At 33.2% G+C, this 24,935-nt stretch overlaps 1 protein-coding gene across 6 annotated transcripts in view; it reads right to left on the reverse strand.

The window, feature by feature from the left end:
* Positions 1-24,935, reverse strand: part of Mon2 (MON2 regulator of endosome-to-Golgi trafficking) — a 116,536-nt gene that overhangs the window by 11,883 nt on the left and 79,718 nt on the right. For 5 of the 6 annotated variants that reach the window (XM_078053219.1, XM_078053217.1, XM_078053221.1 and 2 more), the window contains 8 exons: positions 19,129-19,272; positions 18,416-18,433; positions 17,999-18,127; positions 12,244-12,434; positions 8,277-8,337; positions 7,065-7,188; positions 3,022-3,229; positions 124-206 (listed from right to left, as the gene is read on the reverse strand). In XM_078053219.1, coding sequence (XP_077909345.1) covers positions 124-206; positions 3,022-3,229; positions 7,065-7,188; positions 8,277-8,337; positions 12,244-12,434; positions 17,999-18,127; positions 18,416-18,433; positions 19,129-19,272 — 958 coding nt within the window. The remainder of the gene's footprint in view (positions 1-123; positions 207-3,021; positions 3,230-7,064; positions 7,189-8,276; positions 8,338-12,243; positions 12,435-17,998; positions 18,128-18,415; positions 18,434-19,128; positions 19,273-24,935) is intronic. The other variant, XM_078053218.1, reaches the window with a different exon arrangement.

Raw genomic sequence — 24,935 nt, forward strand, 5'->3', positions numbered from 1 at the left:
ATGTTTTGTTGTCATGAGAAGGGGAGAAAATAAAGTCTAGTCCTAAAATCTAACACAAAAGTATATCATAAATAGAACATAAATGCTATGAATTTTAGGATAACTGAGTTTCTAAGCACTTACCATTCTCAGGCTGAGTTTTCTTAAGTGAATCAATGAGAGTACTGACTGCTTTTAAAACAAATATGATTTCCGTTACTTGTTGTCTAAAAGAAATGAGAAATTATTTCCATCAAGATTTTAAAATATACTGTGAATACTGTGTGTTTTCAAGGTCTGTACACACAGATGTACTTCAGAAAAATACTGAACACAATGTAATTAAAAGTTAATGTTAAATTAAAATTATTACAAAAGGAAAAGTCATTTCATATATTATTTAAATAATAAATACATATAAATATGTATATTTCAGTGTGCAAATTTGATTAGTAGCTATTCTTACTATAAATTATCAATTTAAAAGGGGCAAACTACTCATGCAAATCTAAATTTATTTGTAAAATATTTCATGTAAATACTTAAATTTTGGAGGTAGAGATACTGGGGATTAAACTCAGATACTGGGGACTAAACTCAAAACACATCCCCAGCCCTATTTAGAGACAGGATCTCACTGAGGTGCTTAGCGCCTCACTTTTGCTAAGGCTGGCTTTGAACTTGAGATCTTCCTGCCTCAGCCTCATGAGACACTGGGATTACAGGCGTAGGCCACCATGCCTGGCACTACTTAAAATACTTTATAATGTGATTTTAAAACATCTTTACAAGAGTTTTTCATTGTTGATAACTAATTAGTATAAGAAATTTGCCAAAAATTAAATGGAAATAGAATACACTTATCACTTGGCATATATTTTACCAGGCTGTTAAAAGCACATTCAAAATAGCAATGATATGCTAGGCAGAGTGGCCATATGGGTAATCCTAGTGACTCAGGAGAATGTGGCAGAAGGACCACAAAGTCAAAGCCAGCCTCGGCAACTTAGCAAGGCCCTAAGCAACTTAGTCAGACTCTGTCTCAAAATAAAAAATAAAAAAGGGCTAGGATGTGGCTCAAGTAGTTAAGTGCCCCTGGGTTAAATACTCAGTACCAATAGGAAGGAAGGAAGGGAGAGAGGGAGGGAGGGAGGGAGGTAGATAAATTGCAATGACACTTAATTTTTCTAATAAACAAGAAACATGCTAGAAATTAACCCTAAGGTAGCACTATATGGAGACATTAGCAACAAAGAATGAACTTAGGAGTACAGGACCAACAAGAATAGCTTGATTCACTTCTTTCTCCCGAAAGAAATAAACCTCTTCTGCTTTATAGCCCCCATTGCCCCCACTTATTCCTGACATGAGTTTGTTATCATTTTATAGATAGGACCTTTCTAATACCAAAACATGGTACTATTTTAAGTCCATTTTGTAGGCATAGAAAGGATTTTATTGTGCTGCAGTGTAGCTTTTTAGAAAATTTAATAATACTGCAACAAACAGAATGACACAATGTAACGCCAGGACATCCATAAATAAGATCAATTTAAAGGTAATAGTCAAATACTCAGAACATAAAAACATAAAGGAAAAGATGATTTCTGAAATCAATATATTATAATCTAATAAAAAAAATAGCCCACTCAAAGCAACTTTATTTCTGTATTTCTAAATATACTTCAGAAATCAATTTTGATTACCAATTTTTAATCAGGCCCTTAACTAAATTACTAATACCTGTCTTTACAATGTTCTTTCATTTAAATTTAAATGTGAAGATTTATAATTTATGTTCTAGAAATTTCAAAATATGCTGAGCTATAAAAGAAGATTTATGAATGGCTAATAAGCATTAGTAATAAATAAAAAGGTAAGCTATTATATGGCTCTTTTTCATTGATCAATTAGAAAAAGATGAAATAAATGATAAACTGGTAAACCATTTTAAAATGCTAAAAACTGAGGAAAGGATATTCATACATACACTTCTGGAAAATGTAAATTTCCAGACATAAATATAAACCTCTGGTAAGCAATTTAGTAATACATATAAAAAGCTTTAAAATGTCTACATCCTTTGACAGATCAATTCTAACTTTTGAAATTTATTATAAGTAAATAAGAATGTACACAAAGATTTAAGGCAAGTGATTTGCCTCTCCTATAGTAATTTATGAGATGGAAGTCACAGTGATTTTCTTGACTCTTTCCTAACTTTGATAACTTTGTCCTCCCACATTATTTTCTGTCTGCTTCATTTGCTTTGATTTAAGCTCTAATTTTTATATTTAAAAAATAGAGTTGCAATCCAACATTTCCTTCCTTTCTAAAATATAGAGTTGCAATCCATTTCCTGCTTCAGCTTCCCAAGCCTCTGTGATTACAGGCATGCACCACCATGCCTGGTGTCTACTCTAATTTATGATTGCATCTTTTGATGAATTCTGGTCTGTATACCAATTTTGATTAGCTTTGGCTTAGCAGAAAGGCCTAGAGCCCCTTCTACTGACAGAACTGGGATAGATGAGAAGGAGATCAGTTTGGGATCATGGGATTATATATATACAGACTAGATAAAAAAAAAATCTAAGATGTAAATAGTTGATATAGAGAGAAACCTAGAAACTATAAAACAAACATATTCCCAGAATGTAATTTATCTTCACTTTAGAGAAATAAGATCATGTTCTTATATATTTCTATCTAGAAATCTTTGGTAAACCATTTTTAGAAGACATATTTAGGAATTCAATTTTTTTTTCAGATTCAAAAAGGTAAATTAGTACATACTTCACATAGTACCTTTACCTCCACAAAGGGTCCGAAAAACCACCCCATAATAAAACACATTAATGTTATCTGCAGAAAAACCTATGAATATTTACACTGTATGGAATAAATAAAACTATGAACATCCTTAGTTCAGATCACTTAAGAAAATACTTGGTTTTCAGAGTTATCTTTTTTATTTTTGTTTTTTGGTATTTTTTATTAATAATCATGACATAAGTACATTTCCTTTAATAAAAAACACACCTTGGAAGAGGGCATTTACCACTTAATCTTTCATCCTCTATATAGCGATGTAGCACATCCTGAGACCTTTTTAAAAGCACTGAGAGTGCCATTCGTGAAATGTAGCCTTCTTGAGGTGTTGTGACTTTATTACTGAAGGAAAACTGGAGCAGTGTTTCAAAACACATTTTAGAAAATTCTTCTCTCAAACGAATATCAATCTCTGCTTCTGCAAAGTTAACAATTTTTGATGGTTAATAAAATGTCAAATTAATATACATCAATAACAACTCTACCAAACTAGAAATGTAAAGAAATTCTCAGTCTCAGAAAAAGTATTTATGAGCAACCTATAACTAATCACACACACACACACGTACATATATATGTGTGTATACATATACATGAATGTATATGTATGTATATATATATATGTATATATACATATATATATAATGAACAGTTTTCCCCCTTGCAAGATTAAAAATAAGGCAAACCATCTACCCCATGTCACTTCTTCTACTCACCAATTTTCTTATCTAAGTTTTTTTATATCATTCAACAGCACTATAAATACTTCTAAATAAAACAATTTTCTGTGGGCCAAATGCAATAATCACTCTCTCCTCCCCTCTCTTGGCAACATCATTTTTGGAAGATGACTTCTTTTTCCAGTCTGGACTAGTTTTGTCTTCCAATCACGCTATTTAGTGGTGATCTAAAAGTAGTCTTTGGCCAACACCCTGGGAACCAATTTCATCCTTCCTCCTTTTATATCTTACTTCCTAGATCTCACATCGTTGTCTTTGCTTACTTCTTTGTTTTCATGGATGTTTGTGGGGTTGTTCGTTTTTTGGTGGTACTGGGGATTTGAGTCCAGGGGTGCTTTACCACTGAACTACATCATCAGCCCTTTTTATTTTTTATTTTGAGACAGGGTCTTGCTAAATTGCTTAGGGCCTCACTAAGTTGCTAAGGCTGGCTTTGAACTTGCAATCCTCCTGCCTCAGCCTCCTGAACTGCTAGGATTACAAGTGGGTGCCACCGTGCCTGGCTCACGCAGCACAGTAGCTTCCTAAGAAAGATTGAATGGACAAAAAAAATTTTGAGACCTTGTACTTCTGGAAAATGTCATCATTTTACTGTGGTACTCAAAGTGTGGTTCCTAATAACATCAGCATCACAAGAGCATTTGTTAGAAATGTGATTCCTACTCCGGTCATACTGCAGAAGTAAATCTGGAAGTACAGCTTGTCCTCCATTATAATACATGCTAAAATTTGAGAATTAGTGTTCTGTATTAGTACTTATCCAACAGTGTGCCTGGGTAAGAAACTTCATGTTAAAATCCTTTTCATTTACAATTCTAAAACCACTGCTTCAAGGGCTAAGGGTGTAGCTCAACTGAGTGCTTGCCTAGCATGCCTGAGGCCAGGGGACCAACCAATCCCCAGTACTGCCAAAAAATAATATAATAATTAAAAACATCCACTGTTTCATGTTTTTAGCATCCAGTATTGCTACTAAGAATTCTAATGCTATTTTGGAATTTTTTCTTCCTGAGATCTTTAAGGATCTTTTGTTTATCCTAGGTATTTTGATATTTTCGATGGCATGCCTTATTGAAGGTCTTTTGTCTGACTTCATGATTTGGGGTATTAAGTGACCATTTTAAATATGTAGCTCTATTTCTTCAGTTTATTTCTTTGACAATTTCCTGTCCTAGATTTCTTTGTTCTTTCCTTTTGGAAGATCTGCTGTCTGATGTTTGACTGCCTGGATTTGTTTCCTTTCTTTTTGCTTATGTCGTTCATTTTGTTTTTACTTTATGTTATTGATGATTTCCTTAATTTTTTTCTGCCAACATTTACTAAATTTATTTCAGCTACAATATTTTTAGTGTTTGAGTTCTTATTGTTCCTTTTTCATAACATTTTTTGTTTCATGAATATAAAAATCTTATCCCTTCAACGATCCTAATTATTATTGTGTTCATAGTTCTACAACTATGCATTTATCTGTTTCTTCCCAGTTTCTATTTTTTTTCCTGGTGGGGGTGGGGTTGTGTGTGCTAGATCCAGGGGTGCTCGATCACTGTAATGCTACATCCCCTAGTTCTTTTTATTTTTTGAGACAGAGTTCCTAAGTTGCTGTGGCTGGTTATGAACTTGTAATCCTCCTATGTCAGTCATTTGACTTACTGGGACTACAGGCATGTGCTATTCCCCACTTTCACAGTATCTTTTCTTCCCTTTTCATTTATTTTGGTCTTTCTCTTTTCTGTCTGTGAATTGTGGATGTCAGGTCATACTTAAGAATGGAGAACCAATATGAGCACTGAGACTTCTTTATTTATAGGTAGGCCTTGTTTAGCAAGGAATGACTTTGTGTGTATATGTTTTTTAAAAAAGATACAAGTTAAAGCTCAGAAGATATTTGTGTCTTATGGCAAAAATATCTGGAAGGATGTCCATGTAGCTTTCTTATCTTGGTACATTTAGTACTATGAATTATAAAAAAATTATAAAAAAGAATACTTGGTAACTCAGCCCTCAATTAGCTTAGGATATTTATACCTAATTCTTAATGCATTTTATTAAAGATTATACGTGTGTGTGTTTGTGTGTACACACACCTTTTGTGTGTATGGGGCGGGGTACTGGGAATTAAATTCAGTAGCACTCTCTACTGGGCTAAATCCTCATTCTTTTGTTTTTAATTTTGAGACAAGTCTCACTACATTGCCCAGGATGGCCTTGAACTTGCAATCTTCCTGCTTGTCTCCTGAGTAGCTGGTATTACAAGTGTGTTACCACCATGCCTGGATACAGATATATATAGAACTATATTATAATATGATTATAAATATAATATAATTTAAAATATTATAAATGTGTTAATTAATTAATTTGTACCAGGGATTGAACTTAAGGGTACTCTAACACTGAGTTACATCCCCAGCCCATTTTACTTTTATTTCGAGACAGATTCTCACGAGGTTGCTTAGGGCCTCTCTAAATTGCTGAGTTTAGCCTCAAACTTGCAATCCTCCTATCTCAGCCTCCTGAGTAGCTGGGATTGCAGATGATTACATTATAAATGGACTTTAAATTTTTTTTCTCTGAGAGTCTCATGTTTGTTAAACCTGCAAGTTACCAGGTTAGCTTTTAAAATTGTTAGGGCTAGGAAAAAACAAGTTTGTAAAGTAAGCTGTATGAGAGACATCTAGTGGTCAGACTGCATATATAAATGTTCTTTAAAGTACTCAGCACAAAATACTAGTCACAACTCCAATAAATTCTGCGGATTAAGAATATACACTGCTTAAATTTACAATTTTTAAATAATCATGCTGAAAAAATACATTGGGATGTCACAATTACATTTAAGACTTAAGCAGAGGTTTAGATTTTTTAAAAATACCAAAAACCAACTTATATATCACCTCCCAAATAAGGTACAATGATGGGATAGAAAAAAGCATACAGTTCTTTTTAGTATGAACTTGGCCTCCAGCCTTAAGATTGTGAGCAATTTTTTCAACCATACTGAATCCCTTTCCCCTTCTATAATATCACAGTACCTATCCTTAAAGAAATATTTTGAAGAATAACAGAATAGTATTTTGTATACAGCAGTCATTCATTAAATGTTCCCTTAATAAATATTTAAGGTATCAGGTTTTTCCCTCCCATATGGACTAATTCTGTAATCTGTTCTGAGAGGTTAGTATTAATATTTTCATTTTAAAAATTACAGAAGTGAGAGTTAAAAGAAGTTAACCAAAATAATAAGTGGCATCCATGACCTCACAAAACTGGTAACTGTGGTCAGCCTCTATGTCTGTATCAGATTACATAAGTGCTAGGTCATTTAATTAATCATTTTACTAATGTAACTATACCACAGAATATTTATATTTTTCCTCATAAGGTTTAATGTTCTATATTACCTTCCTAAAAATTACCCTACCAGTCTCCAATTTATATTTACTACAGAGAGTAAACATTTTATATGACTTTCTAACACCAAAAAATAAAAAAAAAATCATTAAAATAACATACCTGTAAATGAAGAAGACTGAGAATGTATGGAGCCCTTGTTAAGCATAGTCATTATCTGACCAACAAATTCCTTAGGAATAAAATTGGCATAAGGTAGTATCTCAGTGCTAATAAGCTGAACTACCTAAAAAAAAAGGAAAAATTCAAATGCATTTTTTCTTCTTGAAAGAGACTAACTCATAACTTCTAGAGTAAATTTTAAAATTTATTTTGAAAGGAAATCAGTTAAAGAATCCTCCTAATATTAGTATATAAACATTTTTTAGGTTTACTGTACTTGATAACTAGTCTGTTTCCCTCATCTATCAAAACAGTCAATACTATAACTATTTACTATGTCATCATTTGGATTCATGTTGATCTTCCGCATAACTATAAGGAGAGCTATAGAAAGAAAATAGCCAGCATATGAAACTTACCATATTAGAATAAAATATCCCAAATTAAGATTTAAATCACCTTCTTACAATGAGAAACTATGAGCTATAAGAATTTACTTGTTTTCATTTTGATCAAATAATTTATTTCTAACATACAGCTTATTATTTTGTCCTCTAAAGAAAAAGAAAAGTTCACATAAGTATTAACACAGTAATGTCAAAAAGGCAATATTTTATATATATATGTGATGATGCCTATGCTTTTTAAATGTACATTTTAAAATAACTTTATTTACTTAAAAGTTCCTCTAACTTAAAGAAAAAAGATCCCAAAAGGCCATCAACAAAACATCCATAGCTAAAAAAACTGCTTCTTCAAATTCCATTTATAATCCTCAAAATGTATTATTAAACAAACTATTGCCTTAATAATTCTGCAAGGTGTATGTACAGCTGGTTAAAAATGAAAAAACACTAAGCAAGTCACTGATCTGAAATATAGATACCTGGCATACCAAATTACAGAATAAACATTTAAATACATATACATGTTCACTTATGGATTTATTTTAGTGAATCAACCTGCTTTTTAATAAACTTATTAAATGGATAGACAACATTCACATAGCAAAAGACTATAAGAAATCATAAGGGATTATTTTTAGAATGTCAGTGCTTTAAAAATCAACCTTTAATCTGTAAGAGTTTTAATACTTTTAGGTTCAGTCTTAACCTATTTACCTTATTCTGTTAGCAATTTTATAACTTCAACATTTCTACTATTTGGTTTTCACAAATGATCACAGGAAAACGTTTTAAATAGCTTCCTCACCTCAACATCAATACTTTCATTTCTTTGAAACTCTTGAATAGAGAGATTATCTGGAGGTATGCTAAAAAACATAAACAAAATACCAGGTTTTTAATAGTAAAATAGTCCCTGGAAAAACAAACAGAAAATAGATAAACAGTACTCAAATGATAAAAAATTATATCTTTCCACCCAGGTTGGGACATTGTTATTTATGTCAAAGAATACTATTTCTAATTAACATTGTTAAATATTTTAAAAACTAGGCTAATTACAAATATAAAAACTCTTAACTATAAAAACACTTGGTCCAATTATTACCCTGTGTGCATAGATGATTACATGACCTGTGTAAGTCTACAGAATGTACAACCAGACAAATGAGAAGTTATACTCCATTTATGTATGATGGGTCAAAATGCATTCTACTTTCATGATAACTAATTAGAACAAATAAAAAATATTTAAAATTTTTTTTTAAATTACAGAAACACTAAAAAAAAAAAAACCACTTTGGTCCAATTCCAAATTAAAAACTGGTAGCACTAAACTTCTTTCAGTACTATGAAAAAGAAAGAAAGGCAAAGATATTGCCTCATCTGCAATTGCAGTAAAAATTATCGTAATGGTATCTGAATTCACTTAAGGCAGTGACTTAAGAGAGCCCGGGTCAAGCTGCTGAATTATTTACTCAGAGACAAATTAAATCATTAGTGTGTAATAAACATAATGTATTAAAGTTCTATACAAAAAAGAGAACAATTGCAAAGAGGAGGGCTAATTCAGATTTTATAAAGCATATAATTATTTCAACAATAACAGAGGAAATAAATAATTCTGAGAGAACCAATGGGGATTTCAGACTCTGGCTCACATGAATGAATAATAAAATGGTCATGAACATAAACAGTGAAATATTAACTATTTAAAACTGCTGAAAGGGGCTGGGGTTGTGGCTCCATGGTAGAGTGCTTGCCTAGCATGTGTGAGGCACTGGGTTCTATCCTCAGCACCAAATAAAAATAAATGAATAAAAATAAAGGTATAAAAAATACAATAACAGTTTTAAAAAACTGCTGAGAATAGGATAGTATTATTACAATGATAATGATGGCTAAAATTAGACATTATAATAAGAGCTTTATTTGTATTAATCTCACGTTCCCACAGCAATCCCATGCAGTATTATAATTATCCTTTAATCAAGAGAAAACCGGGGCTTCAAATGGTCAATAACATGCCTAAGAACACAAGGCTACAATTTGAACCTGATTTATCTGATATTTAAGCCTACATTGTTCTCTTTTATGTTGTAATATAACAATAGTGATAGTACACTTGGGTTTAGAGGTATTTACAGTTCTGTACCTAGGACATATGGGAGTGGACCTTGGTTACATGATTTCCACATTTTTCAGTCAACAAATATTTGCTGAGCACCAACTACTTTGTATCAGGTATTATATTCTTGGTGTTCAAGATCCAGTTGTGAACAAGACAGACTCAGCCCAGGTGTTATGGAACTTATATTCTAGTGTACAAGTCCTCAACTAACTCTATAATCTAGTAGTAGGAACTAGAGGAAAAAAATTCCAAAGACATGAACCCAAACCTAAACCAATGGCAGGAATTTTATAACCACTACCAGCAAATCAGCTTCACAAATCCTATCTGTATCTCTAGATAAAATTTGTTTAATTCTAAGTTACAACCAAGGAATGTACATGTCTATAGTCATACTAAAAGATCTGTGATAATGGTGGAGATAATTAATGATGGGTTACCAATAAAAAAAAAATATATAAGCCTTGCACAGAAGAGCATGCCTGTAATTGATCAAACTACTCAGGAGGTTGTGGCAGGAGGATTCCAAATTCCAGGGAAGCCTCAGCAACTTAGTGAGACACTGTTGCAAAATGAAAAGGGGGCTAGGCATGTAGCTCAGTGATTGAGTAGCATGTGTGGAGTTCTGAGTTCCATTCCCAGTACCTCAACCAACACACACACACACACACACACACACACACACACACACACACACACACACACACACCATATATACATACATCTTATCGGGAACACACACAAATAATATTAATGCTATTTGCATCATGTATCAAAAATACCAGACTGGGTTGTCACATAAAATGTAAGAGAGGAGAGGTACAAAGAAAACTAATAACTGAAAATTTTACTCCTCTTAATCACAATACTGTAGACAAAAATTGCCTATATAAGACTTAAATTCTCTGCATTTAAAGAGTACGTTATTTTTTAAAAAAATTTTTTTGTAGGTGTAGATGGACAGAATGTTTTTATTTATTTTTATGTGATGCTAAGGATAGAACCCTGTGCCTCACACATGCTAGGCAAGTGCTCTGCCACTGAGCTACAGCTTCAGCCCAAGAGTACAGTAATTTTTAACAAATTATTTTCTAGGATTTTATCTAAAAATTAAAAAAACCAAAACCAAAACAAAAAAACCTTCAAACTGATATAGTATTATTTGTACTTTTTATCAGATTCTCTCTGTATGGTATATTAAATTTTTTATTGAGATAGGAGTCACATGTAATCAAATTCATCCTTTTAAAGTATAGAATTTAGTAATTTTCAGCATATTCATAAAATTGTACAACTATCAGCATTTAAAATCCAGAACATTTTTATCACCCTATAGGCAACTGTACTCAGTAGCAGTCACTCCCCATTTTCTCCCTTCTCTGACTCCTGGAAACAAATAATTTACTTTCTATTTCTATGGATTTGCCTATTCTGGATACATCACATAAATGAAACGTACAATATATGACATTTTGGGTCTGGTTTCTTCCCACCTGGCATACTTTGAAAGTTCATCCATGTTAATAGCATGCATCAGTCCTTTTATTTTATTATTTCAGTCCTTTTTATGGCTGAATAGCATTCTGTTATATAAATAAACCACACTAAATTTATCCATTCATCAGCTGACAGATATTTGGGTTGTTCTCGTTTTTTGGCTATTATAAATAATGCTGCAGTGAATACTAGCATACAAATTTTTGTATGAATATGTGTGTTCAACTGTTTTGGATAGTACTTAGTAATTTTTCTTAAGACACATGGTTTTGCTGTGTTGTACAGGCTGGCCCTAACTACTAGGTTCAAGCAATATCCCTGCCTCAGTCACCCAAGTACCTGGAGTTATAGGTATATGCTACTGTGCCCAACTTAGTACTTAGTGATTTTTAATGTACTAAATACAGACCATAAATTGTATGATTTCCTGATAGCCCACTGTGTACACTAGAATAAGTACCATGTTTTGGTATTAAAAGTTTGGCTGAATGAATTTCTAATAGACCTGAAGTGTCTACCAGATTACAGTCCCTATGTTTTTCAATTCTGTTACCCTTTTTCTTATTTAAATTATTTACTTATAACACCCCTTAATGAGGTCCAAAGCCTTTCTTTTCTTTAAGTTGATTTTGATTTTACTTGTATTTTTTTTGTTATTAGATTACTTTGCAAAGCAGCTTACAGATCAAAAAATGGAGGAATATCATGGAAAAAGATGATTATTCGTGGAGGCTTAATATGTATAAATCAGTTAAAGAATTCAAGAATATATCAACATAGAAGACACTAATTTTCTAAAATAATTTTCCTCTTGTAACACCAAGTGGGGCTCAGATTAAAAAAAAAAATCAATCTTCTTAGTTTCATTAAGTTAAAAATCATAATTCCTTAATTATGTTGCACTCATATGGTCTTATATGTATGATTCCTGTCTTACAAAACATTGCAAAAAGCAAAAAAATACCACTGACCATGGATAATGTACTTAGTGGATAAATGCAGAACCCAGCCATGTTTTATATATAGTCTAACAATCTATTAATCAATTACTTTGTTAATGAAAAAACAACATGGTTTTAGAGCAACTGCATATATCATGGGCCAATTTCTGAAAAATTGTCTTAATCTTTTAAATAAATGAGCTGACCTTTTAGTAAAAAGAAAGTCTTCAAAAGTGTTGGCTAGTTCTGGCCACATACTGTCAAATTTTCCAGAAGAAGCATGCTGTCGGGCAACAGGTAGCCCAATAGAAAGAACTTTGAGGAGTGAAGATACTGCTAGCTTCCATGTGCTTTCAGAAGGGCAGGAATACTTCAAACTGAGAGGAACTCTAAGAGCCTGAAAATAAAGATAGTCTAAGATAAGTATTAATTAAAACACACACATACAACTTAATAAATTACTTAAGAACAAATACTAAAGCAGAGAGAAAAATAATAGCATAGGTATTTTCACTCAGAGAAGATGTTATTTTTTTAGAAAGGCAGAGTCTCAAACATGGTCCTCAAACCTAATTCCGAAAAAATATATTATTTAATTATTAAAAACATATTATTTATTTATTTTGGATGCTGGGGATTGTGGTGCTAAATGCACATATTCTTCCACCGAGTCCTACACCCTCAAATTCAAAAGATGTACTTTAAAATCCTGTCTTTATCTTCTAAACAATAACTCTAAAAAAATAAGGTTTCAAATTTCAGGGTTTTAAAAAATATATATATTTTCAGTTGTTGATAGACCTTTATTTTATTTATTTATATGTGGTACTGAGAATAGAATCCAGTGCCTCACACATGCCAGGCAAGTACACTACTGATGAGCCACAGCCCCCGCCCTGAATTTCAGTTTTTCATTATAAAAAAGGGAGATATTATTTAAAAAGTTAAAGAGTAAGAAACTTACAATTTTGCACTTTTTCTCAACTGGACATTATGGATTTAGAAAATCATACCATTTTTGTTCTAAGAGAAAAGTAATTTCATTGATGTGGCTCCCCCATCCAAAAGAGGTTAATACTGCTTATATTTTTCCATTAATGGTTAGAGGAGAGTAAACATAACCTAAAATGTCATTACTTTGAAGTTTTATCTCTAAAATTCTTTGAATTTTATATTCCATTCTAATATTTTTATGCATCTTTCTTTTCCAAATATTTTAATGAAACTGAAAATTCAATTAATATGACTTATCTTTGACTGTCAAAAGTACAGGAGTAGAGCATCTGAGTTATGTATAGTGCCCAAGATGTTAAGACTCTTTTAAAAAATTGGTTAATTTTTCAAAAAAATGGCTTTTGTAAAAATAATTTGGTGATTGAGAATGAACTTTTTGGGTCATAGTTCTTTCAGCAATTAGAAGACTAGACTGACAAACCTGTTATGGCAAACTATCCCAGAGGATCAATCACTAGAAATTTGGTATCACCTTAGATAATCTGCATGAGAGATAAAATTCAGCTTTTACATAAAAAATTCTAAGAGATAAATTTTTATATTTCAAGGATATAATACCTAGTGTCATCCTCTGCCACCCAATTTAATGTATGAATCATTGCCTATTAGTATGAAACAGGCCTCCAAGAACAGATATTAGTCTACTCAGAATCTATTTACTGCTTTCCCATGCATGTACTTCCACAAAACCTATTTCTTTTCTGAGGAGCTATCTCCACTTTCAGGTTGGGAATTCAGGTAAAGACATGCTTAAGTTAATAAGATAATCAAAACATGTCGCTTCCCTGTCCATATGAGCTGGTTTAAGAATGGGTACAGACTGGGCATAGTGGCACACACCTGTAACATCAGCAGCTTGAGAGGCTGAGGTGAGAGGATTTTGAGTTCAAACCCAGCCTCAGCAACTTAATGAGGCCCTAAGGAACTCAGTGAGACCCTATCTCTAAATAAAATGTAAAAAAAGGCTGGGGATGTGGCTCAGTGGTTAAGAGCCTCTGGGTTCAATTCCTGGTACCCCCTCCACCCACAAAATGGGTATGGGACCAAAGCTGATCCATCTTCTAACATTAATTTTAATAATTTAAGAATGTGGTAAAAAACTGTGTGTACATGTATTTGTGTGCTCACACACATAATCCTTTTACTGGATATGTGGAGAAACACAGTTAGGATATACTCAACCCTTAGAAAGCAAAACAGAGAAAGAAATTTGAGTTTTAATGATACTGTTAAACCACTGGATCAATCAGTCCTACAGTCTTCTATCTTTGAATTTTCTAATTAAGCATACTGAAAATTCTCTTTATTGCTAAAGCTAATCAGAGCCTGACTGTATGTGATTTGTAACCAAAGGAATACTAAATGCCACACAGATCATTTTCAGTAAACATTTCATAACTCAAATTGAGATAAAAGAAAATCATGATAGACTTCTGCAATTAATATCTTATTGAATATTAAGCACAGTTGATCTATTCAACTGGAACATCTTATTTCTTAGAATGTTTAAAGAAATAATACAGGAGTAAGTGTACAATAAGTGTACAACGATGTATGCTCAGTAAATGCATACTGAACTGGGAAATTTAGTTTCAGACATCACAGGTATCCAATTTCTAAGGAAAAAAGAGCCTTGTCCAATTAAACACAATATAATGAAGTAAGAAGTGGTATCAACAAAGTGTTTGAGAGTACAGAAAAGGGATCATTTAATTCCTTTAAAAATACAAACTGTGTAACTCCAGCTACTTGGGATACTAAGGCAGATGATTTGAGGCCATCCTGAGCAACTTAGAGAGGCTGCCACAAAATAAAATAATAAGGGCTGGCAATGTAGCTTGTAAAGTACTTGCTAAGCATGCATAAGACTCTCTAGTACTGCAAACAAAAACCAAACCACTGATGATGTAATGGCATTCCTCAGTGTTTGAGCTTTCAATGATTGAAAAATAAAGTCTGATATTATGATGATTTTTAAAACCTGCAGGTACCTTTTCAGACTTATTCCAGGTTCCATGACCTATCTAAACGGAATTTCTCTAGATTTCTTGAAAATATTCCATCATCTTAATTTAGCTAAAATGCCTCCCTGTTTTAGCAAACTCTCACTCCTCCAAGTGTCATTTCTGTTAATCCTATCCCAGATCCTCTCAGCGGTTCAATTATTTGTCTATGGTAGGAAATAATTTTTTTAATTTAGCATTGACTATTTGGCAAGACAAGCATCATTAAATGTTCAACAAATTCTCTTTGCTATAGTTAGGACATGTAAGTAATATTGCAATTATCCTGTCACAGATAAGAAACACTCTCAAATAAATTCATTTGCCCGAACTCAAAAGGCAAGAAGTAAACAGCAGACACTATTTGAAGTAAGGTCTACCTGAATAAAAGTGACCTTTACTCTATAGTCTTCACTTAGCACTCAGCATACTCTATCATTTATTACATAAGAACTTATCTACATTTTTATAATCTCCAGTATTTAGATAGTACCTGGTACATAGAAATGCTTAAAAATATGTTCAAAAAATGAAGAATGGAGAGTTTTGGGAGATATGTGTTGAGGAATAGAAAGAAGTATCACAAAATTAGGGGAAAAAAGAAATTTAAGAAGGTAGAGCCGAAGTATTCCCATTCTATAAAGAAGATAAAGAGTAAGAAAACAACAGATTTGAAAATTTGGTTTTCTACCACTTCAGAAATCAGTTTCTATAGAGTAATATGGACATAAGCCAACATGTAGTAAGAGTAAGTGGTGGCTAGATGAAGGCCACAAGTTGTCATATGGGATTTGGAAATAAAGGAAAGCAAAAAGAGGACGGCAATTTGTGTAGGACGTGTGGAAAGTGGTGACTTGGATCCCGATTTCTGACTACATCACGGCTGTATTTGCGCTGGGAACTTCCTGTGCAAAGACACAGGTCAAGATTGCCCAGTTGCTATGATGACGCCTGAAGTGGCTCTGTGCAAAGGCATGAAGTTGTATCAGTCTGGACCTTGAGCTCAGGCACCAGCTCCCAGAGATAGAGATTTTTTTTGGGGGGGGGGGCGCAGGGTACAGGGGATTGAACTCAGGGGCACTTGACCACTGAGTCACATCCCCAGCCCTTCTTTGTATTTTATTTAGAGACAGGGTCTCACTGAATTGCTTAGTACCTCACTGTTGCTGAGGTTGGCTTTGAACTTGTGATCCTCCTGTCTCTGCCTCCCAAGCTGCTGGAATTAAAGGTATGCATCACTGCGTCAGGCAGGATAGAGAATTCTGAGCACAACAAGATAACACTAATATCTCATCAGTGCTGGGTCCTTTAGTCTGTGTGCTTTGCAGAAATTTTCCCACAAATAACCTTTTTTTTTTTTTTAGATACCTTTATTTTATAAATTTATTTTTATGTGGTGCTGAGGATTGAACCCAGGGCCTCGAATGTGCTAGGCAAACGCTCTACCACTGAGCCACAATCCCAGCCCACAAATAATTTTTAATGATAAAACTTATTTAATAAACATGCTGAGCTTATCTCTGGGTTACTGTTTGTCCACCAGAGGACAGTGTTCCACCACTGGTCCCACCTTTCTCTCTCTCTGTGTTTTTCTTTTCTCAATCCCCATTGCCTCTAGATTTCTGAATTAATACCTATACTGGTCACAACAAGGAAGTAGAGTTAAGAGAAAGTTTTTTTGTTTTTGTTTTTTTGAGTACTAGGGATTGAACCCAGCGGTACTTAACCACTAACCCACATCTTCAGCCCTCTTTATGTTTTATTTTGAGACAGGGTCTCCAGCATGCATACATACTACTGCTTCCAGCAAGAGAAAGTTCTTGTAGTATAAAAGGCTTAATCATTTTTCGCAGGATATATAAGATGCAGAAAGAATCACAAAAAAAAAAAAAAAAAAGGTAGGAAGAAGCCAAAAGCATGGGCTGGGGATGTGGCTCAAGTGGTAGCGCGCTCGCCTGGCATGCGTGCGGCCCAGGTTCGATCCTCAGCACCACATACCAAGAAAGATGTTGTGTCCGCCGAGAACTAAAAAAAATAATAAATATTAAAAATTCTATCTCTCTCTCTCACTCTCTCTTTAAAAAAAAAAAAAAAAGAAGCCAAAAGCAAGAGAAGGAACAGAGAAAGACCATCTTTCTTGATGGAAGAAAGTAAATTGGTCTGTATTTATTTAGTAAACAGAAGGTATATCTACAGGCTAGGGAAGAAATCTGTCAGGTTTGTTCTTCAAAATAGAGGGGAGGGTTGGGAGTGTCAGTGATAGCCTGTTTGCCTAGCATATTCAAGGCCTGGGGTTAAATCCCCAGTATCACAAAAAAAACCAAACAAACAACAACAACAACAACAAACAAAATAGAAGGAGAAAGATGAAATACAAGGAATGAGACACAGTCAACAAGAGATAAATTTTAAAAATCATTGTTCACACACTAAGGAACTGACATTTAAAAACAGTCTACATGATCATTAAACTAATGGTCTACATTGTTAATTTCTCCCTGAACACTAGTCAAAATTGAGGGTTGAGGTATATATGCTGTCTTAAGAGATAGGATTATCATTGTCTTACATGGCAAAATTTAAAAACTGTAACAAATCTACCAAATCCACTGCACACTTTTTTCCTTTCTTTTTCTTTTTCTCTCCCTCTTTTTTTTTTTTTTTTTTTTGCAGTTCTGGGGATTAAACCCAGGGCCTCATGTGAGCTAGGCAAGAACTTTACCACTGAGCTATAACCGCCAGTCTGCACACTTGTTCTTAAATGTTTCATTAAAAAGACCTCATGGTTTAGAAAAATGGCTTGCTAAATACAATTCATGAATGTTGAGGACATGTTACTAAATAAACAATAAGAAGTATTTTTCATTTATCCCAATATAATGCTATTACCTAAAGAGTAATTTCAGTGATATAGTCATAAAAGTATAGAAATGAAAAAAAATACCTTAATAATATTCTGTAGAACCTTCTCATTCACCACTGCTTTATGACAGGCTGTTTTTTGGTATAAATCCACAACTACTTCTAAAGACCTTTCAGCAAATGGTACATAATTCAAGGCTACCCATTCCGCCTAGAAAGTAATATTTTCACAGAGAGTTAAAAAAAAATGGGATTAAAGAAAATTATGTTGTTTTAAAAACAAAAAAAGCTTTGTCTTAAAGTTCAGGCCTTGGTCTTAAGTCAGATCACATTACATGCAAAGTTCTTGAAGAGATATGTGCTAAATGAAAAAATAATTTTTAGCCAGGCAAAAATTAACACTATTGGAAAAAGCAGAGAGCATTTCTATGAAGAACTGGGAAATACATACTTAATTTGTTGCCAATAGGTTAGGACAATTTTAGGAACTTTAACTCACCGGTGCAAATAGTTGGATCTATTGTGATTCCATTGTGTTGCAAGACAAATAGAATGAGAAAAGTTAATACATATTAAAACTACTTTTTGGACTATATAAACTATAATTTTTTATGTTGGGTGAACAAAATCAGCATATGCATGCATTTAGAAATTGACTTTTCCCCTAAGCCCAAATGAAGTCAAAATTTGACTACTGCTATAAAAATGTTTTACATAAAATCCAACTAAATTTCACACCAGTAATAGACAACTTCTTATTCAGTACACACATATTTCTTCATCTTGTATTGTAAATATCTATTTTAGATAAGATTAGGCTTAGGGGTTTAAAAGCTGCTTTGTAGTGAGATAGGGCAACCAAGAAAAAGGTTCCAAGGAATTTACCCTTTTTCAAGAAACATGTACTAGAGAGTAACATGAAAGGTAAAACTTTCTGAAGAACTACTTGGGAAAGTCATAAACCAGGAGAAATGAACACAGAAATGGTTTCTCAAATAATATTCTGTTCAGCTTAAATTGTTAACAGACACCTGTAAGTTTATTTTGAATGAAAATTCTTTTTCTGAGATAAAGTGCATCTTAATTGGAACTGACCATATGTGAATTAAAAACATTCTTTTTCCAAGATAATCAAAGTCCACCTTAAGTGGAATTGACTGTTTTTATAAGCCATGAAATCTCACAGAATAAATAAAATTTATAGTAAATTACCTGATTATATTTTGCATTTGCAATGTGCTTTGTTTCCAGCTGTCCATACTGTGGAGGTTTACAGGAAAATTCTACAAATGCCAGTAACTGGTCAAATATAGCTGGATACATTATCTGCATGTTTTCTGGTCCTACACAGATGGCCTAAAAAGCAAAATATGAACATTAGAATGCAGAAGTTCTTTACTATATACATATTTGGTTAACCCAAGAATCTTAAAGACTGTACTATTTTATGTCAGTATTATACCATCTTTTATATACTTTGAAAGATATTTAAACTATTTAAAACTATTACTGAATAAAATAAAAATAATAAAATAGCCTCAAAGTGTTAATCAGCTTTTAAAAATGCTTGTTAATAAAGCACAATTTATTTCTTAGCACAGAAGAAAAGGGGTAAGTACTTAAAGTCCCAGGCAGTCCTGAGGTTCTACAACTGATTTGTTCAGTAATCAGAATAAAAGTGCTTCACTGACCAAGATGATACTGGTTTCTACTTAAGTGATATCAGTTCACTGAAATGATAGATCATTTCTGCATCATGCCTGGTCTACCAACCTTAACAAATCATCATGTGCACTACAGTTGGGAAAATAAAAAATTTGTTTTAAAAAATTACATATTAAATTTAACAGGCTAATTTTTTTTTTTAAAGAGAGAGTGGGGGGGGAGAGAGAGAGAGAGAGAGAGAGAGAGAGAGAGAGAGAGAGAGAGAGAGAGAGAGAGAATTTTTAATGTTTTATTGTTTAGTTCTCGGCGGACACAACATCTTTGTTTGTATGTGGTGCTAAGGATCGAACCCGGGCGCACGCATGCCAGGCGAGCGCGCTACCGCTTGAGCCACATCCCCAGCCCCCAGGCTAAATATTTAATGTCTAATTTCTCTGAATAAATTTGATTTAAAACAAGAAAATATTTTAATACAAATTAATAACATATCATTTTAATGAATACTAGCTAGTTTCTCTAGATATATTACTTCAAATAATTAAACAGAAAGAATAAAATGTATATCCTGATACTGTAGATTATGACTTCAAATATGCTAAAAATATTTAAATATTTATTGGCAATATTTATGGAGTATTTAAAATACCATTGTGCTGTACAAAATAAAAAACATAATCACTATACACTTAAAAGGGTATTTTGAGTGTACCCTCAAAACACTAAACTAAAATTTAAAGTTTTATTTATTTAGCTTTATTTTTTTATTGTACTGGGTATATTTTACTCAGGGCCTTACACATGCTAGAAAAGCATTTAAAACTTTTAAGAAAAAACTTTAAAAAATATTTTTTTATACAATCTGGCTTTTTAAATTTTTTAAAATTTGTTCTAATCAGTTATACATGACAGCAGAATGCTCTTTGATTCACTGTACATAAACAGAGCACAATTTTTCACTTCTCTGGTTGTACAAGAAGTAGGGGCACAACATTTGTGCAATCATACACGTACCTAGGGTAGTGATGTCTGTCTCATCCCACCATCTTTCCTACTCCCATTCCCTCTCTCCTTCCCTCCCTCACCTTTGCCCAGTCCAAAGTTTCTCCACTGTCCCATGCCCCCCCATCTATGGCTTTTAAAAATTATCAGATTATTTTATCCCTGCCTCCTAGTCATTTATCTATGACTAAAATTTAGATAAAACTGCACTGAGATAAAAAGCAGATAAGCAAGGGCTATCCACACATAAGTTAGATCATCCTACAATTACAGTGTAGTAAAATACAATAAAGACATCTAATAACAACTCTCAACATTTGGTTATTTTTCTCAAAAACAGTGAATAGAGAACTTGAATAAAATTTATACATTCTAAAGAAAATTATCTTTTCTGACTGCTTCTAATAGTTCTACTTTCTTCTTTATTAACCTTTTGCTGGGATCTCAACTCTTGGAAGTAAACAAGTGGTAATTAATTACAGTGGATACTGTCACCACTCTAAGTGTTGGATGCTCTAATCATGTGGATGCTTCAGAAAGCTAAGTATCACAATTTCTTTAGAAGTATCTTACATGATAGTATTTTTGATTATGCATTTGATTTCCAATGGTCTTTTTTTGAAAACATACTAAGAGTGGTATTGCTGACTTATTAAGCAATTCTAGGACTATGAAATGCAAAATATGAAAGCCCCCTTCCCTTTTGGGGAACAAATTTCAGCCAAGAAAAATTTTGATTGGCTTTTCTTCAGTATTTTGAAGTTTATCAGAAAAATATACAGGATGAACCTAAAAACAAATTTTAGTAAAGAGATGAAAATTGATAATCTGGGCAATATTTCTTATTAGTCCTTGAAAGCCATATACATAAAAACAAGAAAAGAAATAGTTTAAGGTTTTGCTTAGTAACTCATGTACCAACACATCATCTAGTCGAAGCCTTGTACTAATGTCTTTGCCAGAGAACATGATGATAAAAATAATAAGGGCTAACATTTACTCAGTGTTTACCTTCTGTCAGGTACTGGAGCATGGGAGGAATGGATGAACTCTAGATTCAGCAGAGGGGTTGGAGGGGAAGGGACGTGGCATGAGGTTATAAATGATGGTGGAATGTGATGACCATTATTATCCAAAGTACATGTATGAAGATACAAATTGGTGTGAATATACTTTGTATACAACCATAGATATGAAAAATTGTGCTTTATATGTGTAATAAGAATTGTAATACAATCCGCTGTCATACATAAATTAAAAAATGCCTTACAAATTCTACTTAAAAGGCAAAAAGTTGTAGATTTATTTTTATCTTACAAATGAGGAAGCTGAATATAAAAAGATTAAGAAACTTGCCATATATTCTGTAGAAGATAGGAGTTCATTACACAACTCCAAAGACACATTCACACACAATGTGATAATGTCTCTGAAGTACAAGTCCAGCAGTCATATGTTGTACCCAGCTACCTGACCTAAAGAAGCTTAGCAATACATAAGTCAGATGTAGTCTCCTGACATCAGAACTTATAGTACATTACATACACAAAGCAGACAATCAAATTATCAGTTCCCCCATGTATGCAAAAATAATTTAGGAAAAAAATCAATTAGCACACATAACCAAGTCAGGCTGGTCAGTAACTAGTCCTATGAGAAACAAGACTAAGATTATGAAGCACTAAATAATATAAGGGTAACTAATAATGTTGAAGAGAGTTTTTCCTTTAGGACAGAAAATTGGTTGTAATCAAGGAAATGTTTTGCTAGATAGTTCAAAGATAAAATCCCAAAGTAAATTTTGCTTGTGCAAAAATTTTCTAACACTTGTAGAAAGTATAAAATCACTTACTGAAATAAATTGTTAATTTTTCTGTTAAAAGATACTACAATAAATTTCACATTCAAGGTTTGTGCAACATCAGGTAATTATGCAAAGAATAAAACAATGGCTAGAGTATAAATTAATAATCATATAAAAATGATATGAACTGATATAAATGAAATATAAAGCTTCCTAAATTTCAGACTTAAAGATATATATTTTGTTTTCAAGGTATCAAAAGCTCAGAGTTTAAAAATTGAAATATACTTTTTTTCCTTGAAAGGTAATTAAGGTGTTGTTTTTATCTTCTACATATATTTTAAAACCTGAATCAAACATGTCAATGAGAGATCTAGATTATAAGTATCTCTGAAAGGCCTATAATTTTATTTTCTGTTAGAAAAAAATTTTTATTCCCCTTTAGGGAATAAAAAGGATCAACTGAAAGTTCCCTTTATAATCAATTTATTTATATGTCCAGTGGGGGGAGTAATTATTGATAGACTACATTTTTTCCCCAATGAAAACAAAAAGTTACTTTCACTTCAAATTGTGGGAAATTAATATTTTTTCCTCCAAACTGCAAATTGCCCCAAGTTTTATTTGTAGTCCATACAAAAGTGGGGTTGGGGCTGGGAATTAAGGTTTTCTAACACCACCTATGGTGGTGATGGGGAATTGGGACTGTGATAAACATAATAAGAGCTGACATTTTATTAGCTCACCATCTCTAGAACATCAGTGGTGAGCAGTGATTTGGACACATACCAAATAGTATCTTGGTCTGAAGAGTCTACAGAGAAACAATCAGGGGCCCATGGACTGCTGGCACAGCTTGGTGTATAGAAAATGATTAAGCTAACCCTTTCCTGGCCTCCCTCACATCTAAATGAAAAAGGTGCCGCCAACCTCAGCTGCAGGTTGTTTCCCCATCCAGATCTAGCTCAGTTGGTAGAGTGCTTGCCTAGCATGCATAAGGCCATGGTTTCAATCCCCAGCACCACCACCACTACCACCACCACCACACACACACACACATACACACACACACACACACACACACACACACACACACACAAAGTAATTCCCATTCTGGAGAGATGGGAGGCAGGGTAGAAATATTAAGTATTCCTCACAATTTTCTAAAATGCCAGATTTTCTTAAATTTTAATTTTCTCCACATTTGTTTCCCTGTACAATGCAACTAAGGATTAAATAGAGAACAAGTTACTACTTAGCTATATTGTCTTCAGAGGCAATTAAGTGATATCATGGTTATTAGAAGTATTTTCATTATTACTACGAAAGTTTTCATCGCTCTAGTTGGATAAAACAATCAATTAGGTGGGCATAGTGGCACATGCCTATAATCCCAGCGGTTTGAGAGGCTGAGACAGAAGCATTGCAAGTTCAAATCAGTCTTAGCAACTTAGCAAGACACCGTCTCTAAATAAAATATAAAAAAGGGCTGGAGATGAGGCTCAATGGCTAAGTGCCCCTTATTTCCATACTGCCTCCCCAACCCCCAAATAAGGGAGCATGGATGTAGATCAGTGCCAAATTGCCTTAGGTTAAATCCCCAGAATGTGTGAGAAACACACACACACACACACACACACACACACACACACACACACAAACACAAACAAAAAAATTTGGTTAATTAAAAAACATGATTTTCATTATTTAACAACTGAAAATCTCTATGTGATCAGAATCTAGTTTTGTTTTTTGTTTTTGTAGTGTGGATTAAACCCAGAGTGTTTATTGAGCTGTATATCTCCAGCCTTTTTTGAGACAGGGTCTCATTAAATTGCCCAGGCTAGACTCAAACTTGTGATTCTCCTGCCTCAGTTTCTGGAGGTGTTGGGGTTTTACGCATGCCTGCCTAGAATCTAGCTGTATTTTGCTTTTGTTAGAGTATCTTGGAATGGCAGGCATTTCAGTTGACTGTTTATATTTGAGCTATATTCCCAACCTTCAGTTGACCCTTTATTTTGTTTAACATTATAATGATTCTGAATTGTGCTATCAATTTCCTTGATAATCTAAAAACACTTTATTTTTATCTAGTTTTACTTCATAATTTGGATTTGCTCAATGATTTTGTTTTTTTTTAATTTTACTGGGGAGTGAATCCAGGGACACTTAACCAACCACTTAACCATATCCCTGGCCCCCCCCTTTTTTTTTGTATTTTATTTAGAGACAGGGTCTCACTGAGTTACTCAGGGCCTCTCTAAGTTGGTGAGCTGGCTTTGAACTTATGATCCTGCTGCCTCAGCATTCCAAGCCATTGGGATTACAGGCATGCACCATTACGCCTAGCTTTTTCAATGATTTTTAGGTCTGCTTGTTTTAATGATTAGCTATTTTTGCAATAACAAAACCCAAAGCTAAAAACATAACTTCTTAAAATTTCTGTGAGAAAAAGACTTTTATAAACTTATCCTTTATTCATGTAGGTTTCTAATAAATTAGGAACTAAATTTAAGTACAAATGAAAACAATACCAAAATATAATCCCAAT

This window comes from Ictidomys tridecemlineatus, chromosome 6 (genome assembly GCF_052094955.1).
Source record: "Ictidomys tridecemlineatus isolate mIctTri1 chromosome 6, mIctTri1.hap1, whole genome shotgun sequence".
Lineage (NCBI taxonomy): Eukaryota > Metazoa > Chordata > Mammalia > Rodentia > Sciuridae > Ictidomys > Ictidomys tridecemlineatus.